General features: G+C 38.1%; 2 protein-coding genes across 3 annotated transcripts in view; one reads left to right on the forward strand and one right to left on the reverse strand.

The window, feature by feature from the left end:
• Window positions 1–31: 31 nt before the first annotated feature.
• On the forward strand, window positions 32–1,194 carry MRPL57 (mitochondrial ribosomal protein L57). The gene is made up of 2 exons (XM_072611714.1): window positions 32–136; window positions 244–1,194. The coding sequence occupies exon 2, from the start codon at window positions 249–251 to the stop codon at window positions 555–557; it is 309 nt and encodes a 102-aa protein (XP_072467815.1). The 5' UTR covers window positions 32–136; window positions 244–248; the 3' UTR covers window positions 558–1,194.
• A 7,380-nt stretch (window positions 1,195–8,574) lies between these two features.
• Window positions 8,575–17,408, reverse strand: part of ZDHHC20 (zDHHC palmitoyltransferase 20) — a 104,600-nt gene continuing 95,766 nt past the window's right edge. The window contains exons 11-13 of one of the 2 annotated variants that reach the window (XM_072611710.1): window positions 11,458–11,549; window positions 10,223–10,289; window positions 8,575–9,191 (exon numbers count right to left, since the gene is read on the reverse strand). In XM_072611710.1, coding sequence (XP_072467811.1) covers window positions 10,252–10,289; window positions 11,458–11,549 — 130 coding nt within the window. In that variant the 3' untranslated portion in view covers window positions 8,575–9,191; window positions 10,223–10,251. Of the gene's footprint in view, window positions 9,192–10,216; window positions 10,290–11,457; window positions 11,550–17,408 lie in introns of those variants that run through there. The other variant, XR_011967567.1, reaches the window with a different exon arrangement.

Here is a 17,408-nt window from a genome sequence, read left to right on the forward strand (position 1 = left end):
CCGGAGCTCTCGCGCGAGGAGAAGCAGGAAGGCGATTGGCCGCGGCCACGTCTAAGCGTCTTGGCAGGTTTCTGCCCGGGGCCGTCCGCTGCGGGGGCCGAGGGCCGCGTTCTGAGTGAGTTCGTCTGTGCACCAGGTAAGGTCGGACCCACGCGGGCGCTTTGCCCCGGCGGGCGGTCCGAGGGGGGGAGGCCTCCTCGAGGGGGCGCCGCGCGCTCAGGCCGTTCTGTCCCCTCCCCGCAGGCACCATGTTTCTGACCGCCCTCCTGCGCGGCAGCCGGATCCCCGGGAAGCAGTGGATCGGGAAGCACCGCAGGCCGCGGAAGGTGACCTGGGGCATGAAGCAGGGCTTGATCCGCAGGCTGGAGATCGAGGCGGAGAACGAGTACTGGCTGAGCATGCCGTACATGACCCGGGAGCAGGAGTTCAACCACTCCGCCGCCCGCAGGCGAGAGAACTTCGAGGCCATCAAGCTGGCGCAGGCGTCCAAGTTCCCCTCGCACAGGGCCTTCGAGGACCACCTCAGCCATCTCACCGTCTCCAAGAAGTGGTCCTGAGCCGCTGGGCCGGCCCTGGCCCCGGAGCCGCGCTGCGGCAGCCTCGCCCTGGGACCCCGGACCCGGCTGGCGCGAGTCTGTGAGAGGCGGCGGCGGCGGCGGCGGCTCGGGTGGGGAGGCCGGAGCTGAAGCGCGCTGAAGGGAGGAGTCAGTAACGCTGCAGTGTTGTGTGTCATGTGCTGGAGGACAAAATTTGGGGCCAGGGGTGAGGAGGGGAAGAGTATTGTGAATTGGAACGTTGGTTTTCTTGCCGCCAGAAGATCCAGGGATGGAGGTTTATTTATATGGATATCTTTAATATGCCGGGCTTTCTTAGCTTTTTTTGTTTGTGTGCCATGGAGCCCTTTGGCAGCCCGGTGAAAACTGTAGACTCCTCAAAATGTATTTGAATGTGTAAGACACCAGGTTGTACAGAGGAAGTTTGACATCTTGAAATGCAATTATCAAAATATTTTTAACAAGCTCACGTAAGGACCCCTAAGGTCTAAGAACCTCTGGTCTAAGCATAGAAAATGGCATTGAATTTTTTGAGGTGGCTAAAATTGTTTTTGGAAATTGTTCTTATTGAGGAAATACATGAAAATGGGTGAATTTCAGTGGAAAATTGAAAATCAATAAAAATAACGTAAGAGGGTAATTAGTCTTGTCACTTGACCTTATTTAGATAAAAGGATGGGTCTGGATATGTTACCTCAATAAATTTCAGTGACTCCCTCCTAGAAGAATATGTAGCATTTCTCTAGAACAATATAATCTGTAGCAAGCCCCTTACCAACTGGCCCTGGCCTGAGGTCTTATTACATTGCTAAGGCTTATTACACTGCTGTATTTGGAGTTGGGTTCTTGGGTTCGGTGCTGCCACTATTTTAACACTGTATGACCTTAGTGAAGTCACTTATCTCAGCCTCAGGTTCCTCTTTTGTAAAAAGTAAATTGGAGAAGGGCACATCAAAAGCCAATGGAATGGCTGAACATGGCCTGGAAAAAATAGCTTTGTACCTGCTTTGTCTTGACAGTACTTTTTAAAGTATTGTAACCCCTGCTCCCTCTAATTTCTGCATAAGCAGCTAAATTAATGGTACATTTTGAAGAACTGTGGTAAAAGATTTTTATTAGAAATCCATATTATGTTGTTTCAACTTAATATTTCTCTGGTGGCATTTGTGAACTGGTTAATCTGTAAAATGATTGTAAATAGCAAAGGTTTATATTTCTAGTAGATTCTTTGGATGTTGTACAAGTAAGTACCTTTCCGGGGGAAAAAAACCTGATGAATTAAATATAGCTTTTCCATATCAAGTCATTAATTTGTGGTCCTGTCTCATCTCCCATCCCTCTAAAAAAAGAGAAGGGAGTTGGACTAGATCATCTCTGTTCCCCTCCAGCTCAGTCTATGATTCTATCAAGGAGAATAGGGTATAGAAGCAAGGGAAGGAATTGGGGGAGTGAAGGATACCAAATGGTAAACCAGAAGGCCAAGGAGGTTGAAAATTTGGTTATTGAGGTGATTGGTGACCCCTGTGTCAATAGTGTCCATAAAGTGAAGCCAAAAGGTTAAAGCAGTGGGTCATGAGTAAGCAAAGCCAGGTAAAAAGTACAGTCCTATCTTTTCACATCTGGTGGAAATCAGGAATAGATCTAGGCTTGTTAAAGATTTAAACAAATGTGCGTATTCATTCTTATTTTACTTTCCAATTCATGCTTTTTTAAAAAGTCATCTTTCATCACCATTAAAAAATGAAAACACTTCAATTTATAGTATGGCCCCGAGGGAAAAACTTTGGATTTTGTCCAAATATCATTTAGCAATATCATTTAGTAGCTGTGAAAGTGGTCAAGTCACTCTTCAACAAGTAACATTGGACCTGCATGGCACTTTGCCCCAGTAGAATATCACCTGCTTCCTAATCTGTTAATTGGGGATAATACCATTTTTTTTATCTTGTTTACAGAGTTGTGAGGAAAATACTTTGTGAACCTGAAAGCAACTTATTTTACAGATGAGGAAATTGAGGCAAACAGGGTTAAGTGATGTGACATACAGCTAGTAAGTGTCTGAAGCTGGATTTGAACTCAGGAAAATTGAAGTCTTCCTGACTCCAGGCCTGGAGCTGTATCCATTGCACCAACTAGCTTCCAGAAATAGCTAGCATAGCACCTGAAGGCTTGCAAAATGCTTTCCATGTTCTCTCATTTGATTTTCACAACCCTATGAAGTAGGTGCTAATTACTATCATCCCCATTTTACAGAGGAGGAAACTGAAGCATTCTTCATGAGTACAGTTTCTTAAAATAGAATGTTACTTTACTCCTCCCCATGCTTTTCAACCTGTTTTTTTTTTTTTTAAGGTAATCCAATCCAGATCCAGGCAATCTGTCTCCCATCTACCTTTCTTGACTTATTGCACATTAATCCACTTCATTACCCTTACTCAGCCAAACTAGCCTAATTGGTGTTCCCTGAATTTGGCATTCCTTTCCTGCTGGCTTACCTTTCTCTAGGTTTGGTATGTTCTGTTTCACCTTTGCTTCAGAATTCTTAACTTCCTCCAAGATACATCTGAGGTGCCATCTCTTACGGAAAGCCTTTCCTGATCAACCTAGCTTTAGTGCTCTTTACCTCCTCAAATTGTATTTATCTGCTGCTTTCCTCCAGTAGAATGTGCTTCTTCTAGGTGGGAATTATTTTTACGCTTGCTTTTGTGGCATCTGGAGCACCTTCTGTATTTTTCTTCTTAAACCAGACCTGGTTTCATCAGTGCAAGAAAATCTAGGCAAGGAAATTCCCTTTACTAATACAGATCAACTACTGCCTGGGGCACAATGGATAGAGTGCTGAGCCTGGAGTTGGGAAGACTTCCATCTTCCTGAGTTCAAATCTGGCCTCAGACACTTCCTAGCTGTGTGACCCTGGACAATTCATGTAACTGTTTTCCTTAGTTTCCTCATCTGTAAAATGAGCTGGAGAAGGAAATAGCAAATCATGCTATGATCTTTGTCAAGAAAACCCCAAACGAGGTCATGAAGAGAAAGTCACAACTCAACAACAGCTGCCCTATACTTTGTACTCTTAGAGAATTTTCTGGGGTCCTGAAAAGTTGTGACATGTTAAGGTCCCACAGTCATTGTATCATAGATAATAGATGTATGTTTGAATAGTCTTCAAAGGCCATCTGGTCCACTCACCCATGAGGTTCATGGAAGTTAAATGATTTTTTTAGGCACACAAAGTAGTGTCAGAAATGGGATATGAACACAGGTCTTTCTGATTCTGAGTCTAGCTCTGTTCCTCACAATGCTTCCCTGCCTCATACAAAGAAGGAGCTTGTTGAATTAAGGTTAGGAAAGAAGGAAGAAAGTGATGGATGCCTCAGAGGACCTTAGAATACTCAACAATGACTTCTTAATATCCTGTTGCATTCCAACACTTTGCCATGCACATTTATTTATGACTTCTTAAGAGCTGACAATGAAACTTCACTCATAGGATTTCATAAATGGTAAGGGACATTAGATCTAGATTATCTAGTTTAACCTAATTTTACAAAGGAAGAAACTGAAGCCTACGGAGGTCACGTATTTGGAGATATCTAAGCATCAAAAAATAGCTCATTTTGTATATGTAGTGTATAAGTGCATTCCTCATGTAGAAACAGATAGTAGTACAAGTATTATCCTATTTTCAGGTAAGAAAATTGAAGCTCTAAGGGATGGTGGTGATCACCATATCCAGATATAGTGCCAGGACCTGAACCTAGGTTTTCTGATTCAAAGTCCAGTGTTCTTTTTGCCATCCAATACCAAACAAAACATGGAAGTTCAGCTTTAAGGGATAATTGGAGAAATGAGGTCTTGTAATTTTTCTTTATTCATTTAACCTTTGAGGGAGGAGAGAAAACAATTGTTGAAACTTTCCATTCTCTTCCCTCTAAAGTTAATGAGAATCTACATATTATAGTTATCCCTTCCACACTGTGCCTTTCCCCATTGCAGTTTTGATATATCATAGGTTGGCATAAGAAATTAAATGGAATTTTGGGGGGAATTTTGCAGAAGCTGCAGATGACATGCAAAAGCCAGTAAATGACACAGAAAAAAATTTTAAATTCAGAAATGCATAAAATATGTGTATAGTATTATATAATATCAATATATTTTACCTTTTAATACCATAACAATTCAGACTTCTCTGGTACAAAGGTAGGACCAAAAAATTTTATTCAGATTTTCCAGACTAAGGGGATGCTGGGCCCCTAACTCCTACTGTAGAATATATAGTAGTGATAAGCAAAACTGTTTAAAAGTTCGTTGTTTATAGTTAAATGCATATTATTGTTGAAAAAATGTCTGTGGCTAAGATATAGGCATAGTTCCTTTAGCATAGGTATAGCCAAATTCCATTTTGAGTTTCGTTCACAAAACCTTGGGCCCATCTTCCAGGTCTTTGAACACTTTACCATAGAGGATGCTGAAAAATGGGAGAAAGGGAAGTTTCTTAACTGGGAGTCAAGCAATTGACATGTAGGATAAATGAATAGGGGAACAATTTTCAGGATGAGTGGAAAACAAATTCATTGAGGGGAGGGATAATGTGTGATAAGTTGGGGTGTCTGTAAACAGGATAACCAAATTACTTTCTTATAATAATTAGGAGTTTGCAGTGACTGCTCTCTCCCCTTTAAATCAGTTATTGCGTCTCCCCCAGTAAATTGCAAGCATTAAGCCTACAGAGTTGTATATATCTTTGTACCCCAATTCTATATCACAGTGCCTTCCACTTAATATGTTTAATATTTGTTAAGATGAATTAACCCTATTTTCAAGTTGATCAAATCTAGTGAGTATGCATAATTCAAAATAAATTAATGTTTAATTTACATTATTTTGGTGAAAGCCCTTAATAAGCAGAATAAAAGCTCTAGCAAATAATGGTAAGGTTTTGAGTATAAGTTCTTTGGTGGACTGTCTTCCTGTCATCTCATTAAGAGAGGCTAGTCACAGGTTGGCCTCTTGGTGATAATTTTTTTCAGCCATAGAATTCTTCATACAACACAAATATAATTACATGGTTGAGATATGCATTGATGGAGGGAATCTTCCATACTAATAAAACCGTCACGGATCGTTGAAGTATTTAGTAAATGTAACTTTTGGACAAAGGCAATGTTAAAGTACTTAATTTTCTAGATTTCATCTTTATTTAATTTAATAAAATCATCAAACATTTTTTGAAGGAAAAAAAGGAACTTAAACATGTTTTACCTTCATGTTAATGTCTAAACAGCTTGAGAAGCTTAATGCAAATGTTCCAACATTAAGTAATGGGGTCCAATGTTACATTTGTGAAAAACTATACACATAACTTATGATACAAGTAAAAATATGAAGAAACCCAAAACAAAATGTATTTTAAATGTTTATGTAAAAACATTTCTTTAAAAAATCATTTCAAAATATTACAAGTGGCCATGTTTTCCTTTAAGTAGGAACAGTCTCATCTGCAATCATATACAAATATAATAAACGACATATTTCATGGCTCTGTATGATCCACACAGACTTAAATACAGTTCTTTGCCTCCATATGCAACACAATATAATAATGTAAGATGAAGTCATTAGAAAAATACTGACTTTTATTTTAAAAACTTATTTAGAATTCAGATCGAAAAATACATAATCTAGATTATTATGGAACACATTTTATTTTTACATATTTTTAAAAAATCATAATGAAGTATTTGATAAGGTCCTTATTCTGGCTAAAATGCAAAAATGTCATGAATTTAATACCACCTTAGAGTGAAATAATATATGCTCTGCATGTATTTTGATGTGCAGAATTTGATTCTGTGACCTAGGCAAAAATGTAAACAGCTGAAATCAGCAGGACATTGTCAATTCTTAGGTCCCAGCAATTTAGAAATCCCAACACTAAGCCCTTAACACATTTACTTTAGAGATTAGTGTGTAGAAATTCCAAATGTTTGATGATCTAATAGGTGATACTGTAAACATGGTCACAATCAACCACCTTGTGGAAACAAAATTCAAGTAACCACTGCATACTGGATTTAAAATGGTGATGATCATTTATATTACTATGATCACTACATATGTAAAAATACGTTAAAAGCAGACCCCTACATAAAGATGAACCTGGACTTCTGTAAACATGTTCAGCTGCTCTTTGGTTTCATGTAGTGATATTGATAGGATGCTGTACATGCTGAATGTGCAGCTGAATTTAAGATATACTGGTGAAATGAGAATCTTCTAATTTGTTAACTAAAAGAATAACTACATCACTTAGAATTCAATCTTACTTTCTTCAATTACTCTAAATTTTTTAAGTGTTCAAAGGAAAAAACATTGTACTTTTGATTTGTAAGCAGATACTCATTTTAAAAAATCTGTCTTCTTGAAATGAACAGTATTAGTTAGTGCCAGAATAAATAGAGATGTAGCAGCCTTCCGCAAACCAGTCTACTCACTGTCCCTGATTTCTTCAGCACTGGGTCATTAGGAAACAGGCACATATTTAGTCAAATATTACTCCAGAATGGTGCTAATGTAATTGATATACACTAAGATCAGATCACACATGCTGGTAAGTCAAATCCAAACTACACAGGCTAACAGTAGGGGATGGAGTTGGAACTTAATGTGCTAGTTTTTCAAAGAATTAAAGTTAACTGAAGTAAAAGAATTTGAAAGAGATACCAAGCACCATAAAAGTACCCGCACAAATCTGATGATGATAAACATGCCGAGCAAAGATATGTCTTCCTAAATATGAAAGGCCAAACAATGGACAGAAGCACCAGTAGAATATTTCTGATTACAATCCAATCCTTTGAACATTTATCTATACCTAAAGTGAATGCTGTCAGATTAAACTAGTTGGTACATTTGATTGGTAATGAAGTTCCTTTCACCTCTTATTTAAAACTGATCCAAATTTGAGCAAAGCTAATAAGACTGAAGAATAAAACAGGACATAAATTAATACTCTAGAGTTAACAAATTGGATTTGCCTTTTGTTCTCAAGGAAGTAGATAATTTTGAAAGCTGATATTAGTTGAATAATTCAAAAATTAGGTAAGCCATCCGAAAAGACCAGAATGTTCAATGATAATTAGTGCTAAAATATGGAATTAAATAATAATGCTTGAACTGGTTACATCATTTTGGAAGTATTTACCAAGCAAAATATATAGGTTTTTTTTTTTTTTGGAGAGGGAGGTGGTGTGCGAGGTTAACTTTCCAACACTTACATTTAGATAAATTAATAAGCTTAATCTTTTAAAAACTCACTACCAGAAACAGTGAGTAGTTTTGACTCAGGGATGAGGGAACTATCTCAGATTCTAAACTTTGAAAAATAGCAGAAATTATTCCTATGCTATTTCCAATGAACAAATACATGTTGTATATTAATGAAGATGAATCCACAACCTGTGTGTTCCTTAGATTTTAAAAGAAACACCTCCCCCAAAAAAGTTTTTATCCAACCAGCATTCAAAGCTAGATTTCATTTCTTAGGAAGTGGGGAATATTGTATTAAAGTGGTAATGGACTACACAATTTAGATTCTGTATTTCCTGAGGTTAGCCATTTTCCACTTCATTAGTGGAACAGAGTAATTTCCCTTAATAACTTTCTAATTTAAATGGAATTTAAATGAAACTAAAACACACTTTCAATTACATTGTTGAAAAATGTAGGGAAAATGTCACTGCCCTGCCCTGCCCAAGTTTACTTATGCCCTGGTCCTCTATCTACTAAGTGCTCTCCATATTACTAAAAGGCTGTAAGAATCTTCATGCAGCAAATGTACTTCAGAGTCTCCCTGCTTATACAAAATCCCCTGAATATCTCCAGAAAGCAGAATGAGGCTAAAATATCCTTTTAGCTCCACAGTGCCAGTTCTATTAAGTCCCAGTCACATGCTACCCTGCATGGCAAATGACTAGGACCTATGAATGTTGGCTTATTTAATGATTGTAGTCAGGTATTTGAATTCTTTCCGAGTGGTACTTCACAACCACCAATAAAAAAAGGCCTTTATTAAAAATGATAACAGTATAAAACTATTTAAAAATTTGCAAATGTTCAGTACAAAAAGCAAGAATTTTCTGTAATCTTATTCCTTATACAGTACAAATCTTCAAGAGGAATGCTATTCTTATTAATGAATTTCAGCCATGTATAGAGCTGTCTGTACCTGTATCTACTTCCTATTATCAGAATTCTATTTCCTTGTTTTCCTGGATTATCAATTTTTATATATGCTAAGATAACTGTGATGTTATTCATGCTTTAAAAAAATTATATGCTAAGCTAAACAACTGGTGTGATAAAACATACTATTGCATTTTATGAAGGAATTATTTAAAAAAAAAGTCAAGTCACTTTTGGAGCAGGATAAGTCAGTGTTGCATAAACACACATTTAAGGTTCTTAAGGCATCTGTCTTATTTCCTGCTCAGCAGTAATGTTTATGAGCATCAACTTATCTGTACAGAGACTTCATTTTCATACATCTTATGTAATATTTGACTCGTTTCATTCCACTGATCACTTCTTCCAAATAAAATAAAAAAGAATTCAAGCAGAATATGTTGCATAAACCTATTAAAAAACAAATGATTAGTACTTGATTAAAAACTTGATTTTATATTTTATGAAAACATGAGTAATCAGGTTCTGAAGATAGGCCTGAAGCTAGGTCTTCTGACTTCCTGTCTGCTGCTCTCTCCACTATACCACCCTACCTCGTAGGAAGCACGCCCAACTCACACATGTGAAATAAACAATCACTTTATTTCTTAAAAATAGGGACTCCCACACTCTAGCTACACATATATAAGTGTGTGTATGTGTGTGTGTATATATATATATATATATATATATATATATATATATATATATATATATATGGGGGGGGGGGAGAGAGAGAGAGAGAAGAAAAAGGGGGAGGAGAGAAAGAGATAGAGAGACAAAGACACAGAGTGACAGAGAGAAAAAAAGATTCTACCATCTCTCTCAGGCCTCAATTTATTGTTTAAACAAATTTCATTGGCAAGAAATTACTACTTATGTCTGATAAATGTTTTTGGCTGCAGTTTAAACTAATTTCCTCAAATTCTTTCTTCTGGCAATACGAGGGACAATTGATCAGCATCTTTTATATATACCTAAATAGAGTAAGCAGCTTAAGAGCCTTGTATCTTTTCCACATTAAATATCATCACCCCTTATTGATCTCAGTGCTCACAATTACTTTAGTAATTCTTTGGCTTTTGTTTCTTCTCTAATTACGACTAAGATGAAAAACGGCAAAAATCACTTGTTAAATAGTTAATGAATTGTTTTTTTAAACAAAGCTTAATTCTATACCAACTAAATCATTCTTCTCGGTTTTATTAACCAATCAGTTCACAAATTTTGAGGATTGAGCTGTTTAAACAATGAGGTGAAACTCAGTCAAATGCTCAGGCTAGCCTACTGATGGCAAAGAGAACTATAATGGTACTGTTAGTATAAACAAACTTTTTTCATGATTATTTAAAAATATTTAAAAATTAGCCATTTTTGCAATTACAAAATATGCATATAAGTTCATTTCTATAATAAAGAAATTGCCTTTATGTTAATCTTACCTTACTCTCATTCAAAGGTTAACAGATCATCAACTTTCTATCGAAACTGTAACATGGTTCTTTATCCCTAAAAAGCAGATTGCCATAAAAAAAAAAAAGTTACTCCATTTTGAAACTAGAAGACAGACTAAAGGTCAACACAATAATATACCCTGTTTATATAACACTCAGAGGTCTAGCATCTTCAGCTATCCAGAAGTCAACAAATCCAGAAAGAAGCAATAGCTGAAGAAATGAAATCACATTTTTGCTAATAGTTGTGAAAATGCAAGCTACATTTGAGGATACTGCCATCTTAGACGATTCAGGTCCATAAAATGGTGATGTTTGCCTAAAACAAATGATGTGGTAGGCAGGATGAAACTGACAAAGAAGGCAAGCTTATCAGGGTTTAAGTAAGTAAATTTCAAGATACAACCAGAGGCTAGTATATACTCAACCAGAACCATTACATATCATTCCCCTCCCAGCCCTGTTCCAGACTTTCTCTGGACTTAAAACTATGCTCCCCTACCCTGCCTCCCCACTGCTGGACCTTCTTAAAACTCTGCTCAGCACCCAGGACCTCCTCAACCTGGAAAACCCTGGTATGCCTATAGTCCATTCACCCTGCTTATCTCTTGAGCTGCACTTGCCCTCTCCCATAGGTGAACTCCTTTTAGGGCCTCCATTTTGTGGAGGGTCCCAGGCTACTCTGCCTTCATTTCCCTCCTGGTCCTATGCCTGACTCTTCTGTAGATTTCAAAATCATGACTCTTCTACTGCTGGCTCACCCTGCAATTTTCCTCAAAGTCTGGGGCCTTTTTGACCTGGAATAGTCTACTACCCTGGTAGCCTGCTTATTCCAGGATATCACTCTGGCAAGTAACATCCCCTTCTCCCAATGGCTGGTCAGAACTCCCAAATTCAAGGAATCTAGTCATCTCAGCCTCCCCAATAACAGGGATATAGATGTATGCCACCACACTTAGCTCAGTCTTTCCAATAATAATTTCATTCATCTTATAATAAGACCTCATCATACAATATCAATTTTTTTGCCCATTTAGAAATTACTATATTTTACCTTTATCACACCTGATTATTGAATTATACCTTATTTGAGGAATACACATACACACACACACACACACACAAATAGTAAAATCAAAAGAGGAAGATTTTTAAGCTTTTAACTGCACTAAGGCTTTGGGACACTTATGTTCTTAGAACATAATACAATAAATATGTATTACCTGATCTGACATCTTGTTCTGATCCAGTGGCCAACAAGAAATTTTTTGAGTCACTAAGTGGCCCCACAGAAAAGTTTTGAGTTGAACCAGAACTGAAAAGAACAACAAATAATGTATTTAATCATTTAAGATTCGTCAATGATACTTCATAAATTCAGTAGCAATTTCGAACATCTGTCTAGAAGTGGGAAGAACTGATACCCCCACCATCATCGTGTCCTTTCCCCTCTTAAATTACTCCCCTTAGCCAACTCTGGGATAATGAAGTAATCAGTATGGCAATAAACATTTATTAAGCATCAACATGTACCAGACATGGGGCTAAGTGCTGGGATTACTAAAAGAGGCAAAAGACAAACCTTACCCTCAAGGAGCTTCCAACCTATTGGGTCAACACTTGATGGAAGGAGGGGCTGGGGGTGAGTCACTAAAGCAGACATTCCCACTAACCGACCTTCTGGTTCTGATTCATTATGTAACACAGCAGGAAAGGGCAACCTCATTATGTGAAACAGGGCTAAAGAGATGGTGGTAGAAGGCATCTGAGTGATATGAGATGAGGAGAGGGCAAAAGTGGGAGCTCTGAGTGAACAGTTTCAATTTTTTCTGTAAAATATGAGGCAAGGTTCAGAGTTGAGAGGATGGGGTGGGGGAAGAAGAGTAATGGATGGCCTGAAGAAGGATGAAAAGACTTGGAAGAGCTGCTATGAGTGGAATAGTGATTCAATTAGGGAAGTGTGAAAGGATTGCCTTGCAGCAGTGAAGACCCAGGTGAAGTCATATAACATAAACTTGTAGTGTATCTGGTCAGCAGAGTGGTTTTTCTATACCTTCTTTTGATTTCTTGGACAACAGTCATGACTACTCAAAAGAATTTAGTCTAACTATGTAAATATGAAAACCAAATGGCTGAAGGATGCCTTCTACCTGGATTGTCCAGATTATAACACGCACTTAGAAGGACAAATGGTTGAACTCATTTGTATGAATACAAATGCTTTGGACAGATGGTGTAAATAGACAATGAATTGGGCCTAGAATTAAATAAGGGGAGGAGAGCTCATTGTGTGGCCTTTGGGAAACTGCAAAGCTTGTTTAAAGACCTCACACTTTCCAAAGAGGCCCATCTTTTTAACACCAATATTCTGCCAGTATTGTTATATGGATGTAAATCATGGTATATTACACTCTCCAAACTATTAAAAATGATTATCACTAAAAGGCTAATGGGTGTCAGCAGACTGAACATATAACAAGTAAGAAGCTACAAAATAAAAATGAAGAAAGAGATGATAAATATACAATAAAAAAAAATGGGCTAGTAGGTGGGCATAGAGGGCAATAACTGATGGACAGCTCACATGCTCCACTGTCAGCCTCGAAATGTTATGAGAAAGTGAGCAAGGTCTAATGCATGCTGGGTGCAACCACTGGGTCATGCTGGGTGCAACCACTGGGTCTGTCTTCTGAGAAAACATGGGCTTGTGTCACATAAAGACCTCTTTTTCCCTATTTCTCATCAGGCTATAATTGGGGCTTCTCCATCATGCCACAGAAAGCACTTCCTCTTGAAAGATTATTTAAAGCCTGGAACTCATACCTCAGAAATACACTTTAGCACCCTGTGGCACCTCCCTTTGATTGGATAGCTCCTCCTAGAATCTCCAGTTAAGGAGAATAATTTTTTTATTTCTCACCAGGTTATACCCTGGATTCCTCTATCATGCCCTCAGACCAGGTATCTTACCCATCCCTTCTTCAGCTCCTTTTTGTGTACTATCTTCACCATCAGTGTATAAGCTCCTTGAGGGCAGGGATTTTCTTTTTGCTTGTATTTTATGTCTTCAGTGTTTAGCTCAGTGCCAGGCACAAAGTACGCACTTAATAAACGACTGATGACTGACTGACAGGTCAGGCAGGCAGGGATAGGTCCTGTCTGCACTATTAGAGGGAACAACCACATTGATGAGATCACAGATTTAATGAGTATTTGAGTAGTAGAACATCTGAAATGGCCAGAAGCATACTTCTGGAGATACTTGTTTTTGAGCAGAGGAGAGTACTCTGGTTATTGTCTCTTCTAATATCTAGTTAGGTTATGCTAGGTGTTAGAGCCCAGAGACAGATAGTTGGATAAGCTTACAGTAGTCTGGCTTAAAGAGAAGTGCTATCCATAACCAAGAGCTAACGCTTTCTAAACTCTTTTAAGTGTGATGATTAATAGAAAAAGCTTATGAAGGCTATGTTTGAATAGAAAAGAGATGAAGATTTCCCCTGCTAAAAAGTGGTGAAGATAAACAACATTCAAGCAGAGAAACAATTTCCTGTGGTGCACATGTTCCTGAATGGACCAGTTAACACTGAAGCCTGAATCCCAGAGTTGTGAGTTACCTTAAGTATAAGAGTTTTCTTCCCTCATGTGTGTCCATGATGGATTCTTATAAAGGATGTCAACTCTTCATCATACTTATTGAATACATTGGTGAAAGAGTTGGTCAGTTTATAAGAACATTATGATATATTTTATTATTTGCACATTTGTTTTAACATATTAGTCATTCACACTCCAGCATGTAATCATGATTTAACTACCTTCTCCCTCCACTTCTGTGATCCTCTTCTCCCTCTGCCCCTATGGAGCCACCTATTGGTACATTCCTCCTGGGACCTTCTTTTTGAGGAGTGTTCCAGACCAGTGATTCTTTACTCTCAAGACTTTGCTACTGGGTCCCTACACAGATACTTTCCTCCTCCATCTCCCCTACATGGCCTCCCTTTTCAGCTCCTTTTTATGTATAATCTTCCCTTATTACAATGCAAGCTCCTGAGGGGCAAGGATAGTCTTTCTTTTGCTAAATGTGTATCCCCAGTGCTCAGCACAATATCTGGTACATATTAACTACTTAAAATGCCTGGTGACATGACATTATTATTTGTAATATTAGTATTTCTTTTATATTAAGTAAATAGTTACGTTTATTGTTGTCATTAATATGAGTGGATGATTGTGTAAATATCAGGCACTATGTGGATACATTTCCTTTTAAGTGGCTGTGGTTGTGTAATTAAAAACACACTGGAAAGGGCCTCAAAGAAGAGGTAATTAATTTCTCCTCAACAGGAGAGTTTGAATGGAACTGTGTGGTAGTGACCTAACTCTGGAATTCAGAATTGCAACTGTGAGAGGAAGTTAGAGTGAATGAGCCAAACCCAGAGAAAAGTAGGTAGAGTGTCTCATGTGCCTAGGTGAAAGGAGTGAGAACTCTATACCATGCAGGTAGCAACTAGACCCTACTTATAGCACAAATAAAGTGTTATGTTATGGGGGTATTGATGTTGTATGCCTTGTGAGTCACTAGTGGTGTAAGTGGAAGATCCTATCATATAAGATCATCCACTATGTGAATTACATTTAAATAAAATCTTGCCCATATTCCATGGTTTAAAGGAACAGAGGCTCCAACATAAAGTGGAAAGAATACTAAACCTAGCAGTTAAAAAACTTGGATCTGAGTTCTAGCTGTAATACTTACTTGCTGTATGACCTTGGGCAAGTTACTTTATGAGGTGGTACAGGAGAAACACCTGGATATTGATTCAGACAATCCAGATTCAAGTCTTAGCCCTGCCATTAATTTCCTGTGATTTCAAAGGGTACATCATTTTAAGTTGTGGTAGGTTCTACCATACACAAAAAATCTTTGAGCACAGTCTTGGTAACAGACCAAGTCTGTGTTCCTAGACCCAGTCTAGCTAAGTACAAAAAAGGCTCCTTAAGCTGTGAGCGCATCCAACCATTCTGGAGAGCAATTTGGAACTATGCCCAAAGGGCTACAAAAATGTGCATACCCTTTGACCCAGCAATATCGCTACTAGGACTATATCCCCAAGAGATCATAAAAATGGGAAAGGGTCCCACATGTACAAAAATATTTATAGCAGCACTCTATGTAGTTGCCAAAAACTGGAAGTCAAGGGGATGTCCATCAATTGGGGAATGGCTGAATAAATTATGGTATATGACTGTAATGGAGTACTATTGTGCCATAAGAAATGAGGAACAAGAAGACTTCAGAGAGGCCTGGAAGGACTTATATGACCTGATGCTGAGTGAAAGGAGCAGAACCAGGAGAACTTTGTGCACAGCAACGACCACAGTGTGCGAGAGTTTTTCTGGTAGACTTGGAATTTTGTAATAATGCAAAAACTTCTTATAAAAAAAAAAAATCCCAAAGGTGGTTCTCAAGGCAAAATGCCTTCCACACTCAGAGAAAGAAATATGGAAGTGAGTGGGACAGACTTAGTGAAGACTCCTCAGATTGTAATTTTTCTCCCAGGGGTGAGGTAAGGCCTAAAGGCTCAAGGTTACAATATTTTTAGAATAGAATAGTTCCATATAAGGATATAAAACTGTGTAGTGTATTAGGGTCTCAATGATTGGACAAAACTTACGTAATTCCTCGATGTCTTCATTTCAAAAGGGATTGGTTAGATTTCGTGTCTAGAATGTAAGACCATATTCTCAGCTAATGAGGATAATGGTCAGTGGGGGGAGGAGGGACTTGCGTTAGGGTCTATATAAATCACTGTCCTGTTCTTTGTCTTCGGCTTTCCTACTTCTACAGGTGAGCCCCACTTCTCGAGAATTGAATAAATCACTTTTCTGTCATCACTTTGAGAGGCCTCTGAGTAATTGATTTATGTAGGGACCTGAGCCATCCCACACAGAAGTCATTCACAAAATGTAGCAGATCATGTTTGTGTATGTGTATGTGTTTGTGAATCATGTTTTGATTTGTTATATGATTTCTTTCATTTATTTTAGTCTGACTACATAGCATGACTATAGTGAAAATATACTCAATAGGAAAGTATATGTAGAACCTATACAGAATTGTATGCAGTCATGGGGAGGGAGGGGGGTAGTGGGGGGTAGGTGTGGGGGGGATAAAATCTCAATTGTATGGCAGTGATTGTTAAACATTAAAAAATAAAAAAAAAAAGACATTAAAAAAAAAAAAGGCTCCTTATCAGAAAGTTGACAATTCAGTGATGAGCTTTTTGGTCATGTCAAAGCTAGCAGGGCCTTAGAGCCATGCAATCAATCCTACCCTTTCACTGCACATATGAGGAACTGAGGACAAGAGAAGTTAGGTGACTTATCTAAGGTCACATGGGCAATAAGTGGTAAAGCAAGGTCTTCTGATTGTAAATCCACTGCACCATAATGAAGTACAATAACATGAACCAAGAAAAAAATCCAAACTTGTCCCATGTCCTTTGTGGCCCCCTTTGGTTGCAGTGATGTAGCTGAGTGGTGGAATAGGGTGCTAAGACTCATAATTATTAGACTGCATTGTATAAATTTTAATCTAATGGTTGGTCCTTGAAATGTGAGATCCTTGATCAGGTACTAATGAGTAGATATTGCCAGAGTAGAGAAATCAAATAAACCTTGACATGCTTGCTCTCAAAGAATCCAGAGGAAAAAGCTATAGCTAAATGGAAGGATGGGCCACAGATACTCCTAGAAGAGGCAGAGAGAGCAATTGGTTATACTATATATCCAGAGGATGTACAAAAACTGATATTGTAAGGGAGAGTTAGCCATCTCATATTATAGTATTGATTCTAAGTACAACTTGGGAAAAAAACAACTGTTCAGGAAGTAAGTACATTTTGTGTACCAATATATTTTGCCTAAGATGAAGAGGTAGGGAAATTCTATGAATGACTTGATAAGACCTTCCAAATTCTAACAATAATCACTATCATTCTTGGTGACTTCAAAGCTAAGGTGAGAAAAGTTGAGGACCAAGAGGAATATAAAGGAAAGTAGAATTCATGAAAAGTGAATGAGTAAGGCCAAATACTTAACAGATTATATAGAAACCTCACATGTTCACATAATGGGCACAATCTTTGAGAAAAGAATGGGCAGGTGCCAGGCA

The sequence above is a fragment of the Notamacropus eugenii genome, chromosome 5 (assembly GCF_028372415.1).
Source record: "Notamacropus eugenii isolate mMacEug1 chromosome 5, mMacEug1.pri_v2, whole genome shotgun sequence".
Taxonomy (NCBI): Eukaryota; Metazoa; Chordata; class Mammalia; order Diprotodontia; family Macropodidae; genus Notamacropus; species Notamacropus eugenii.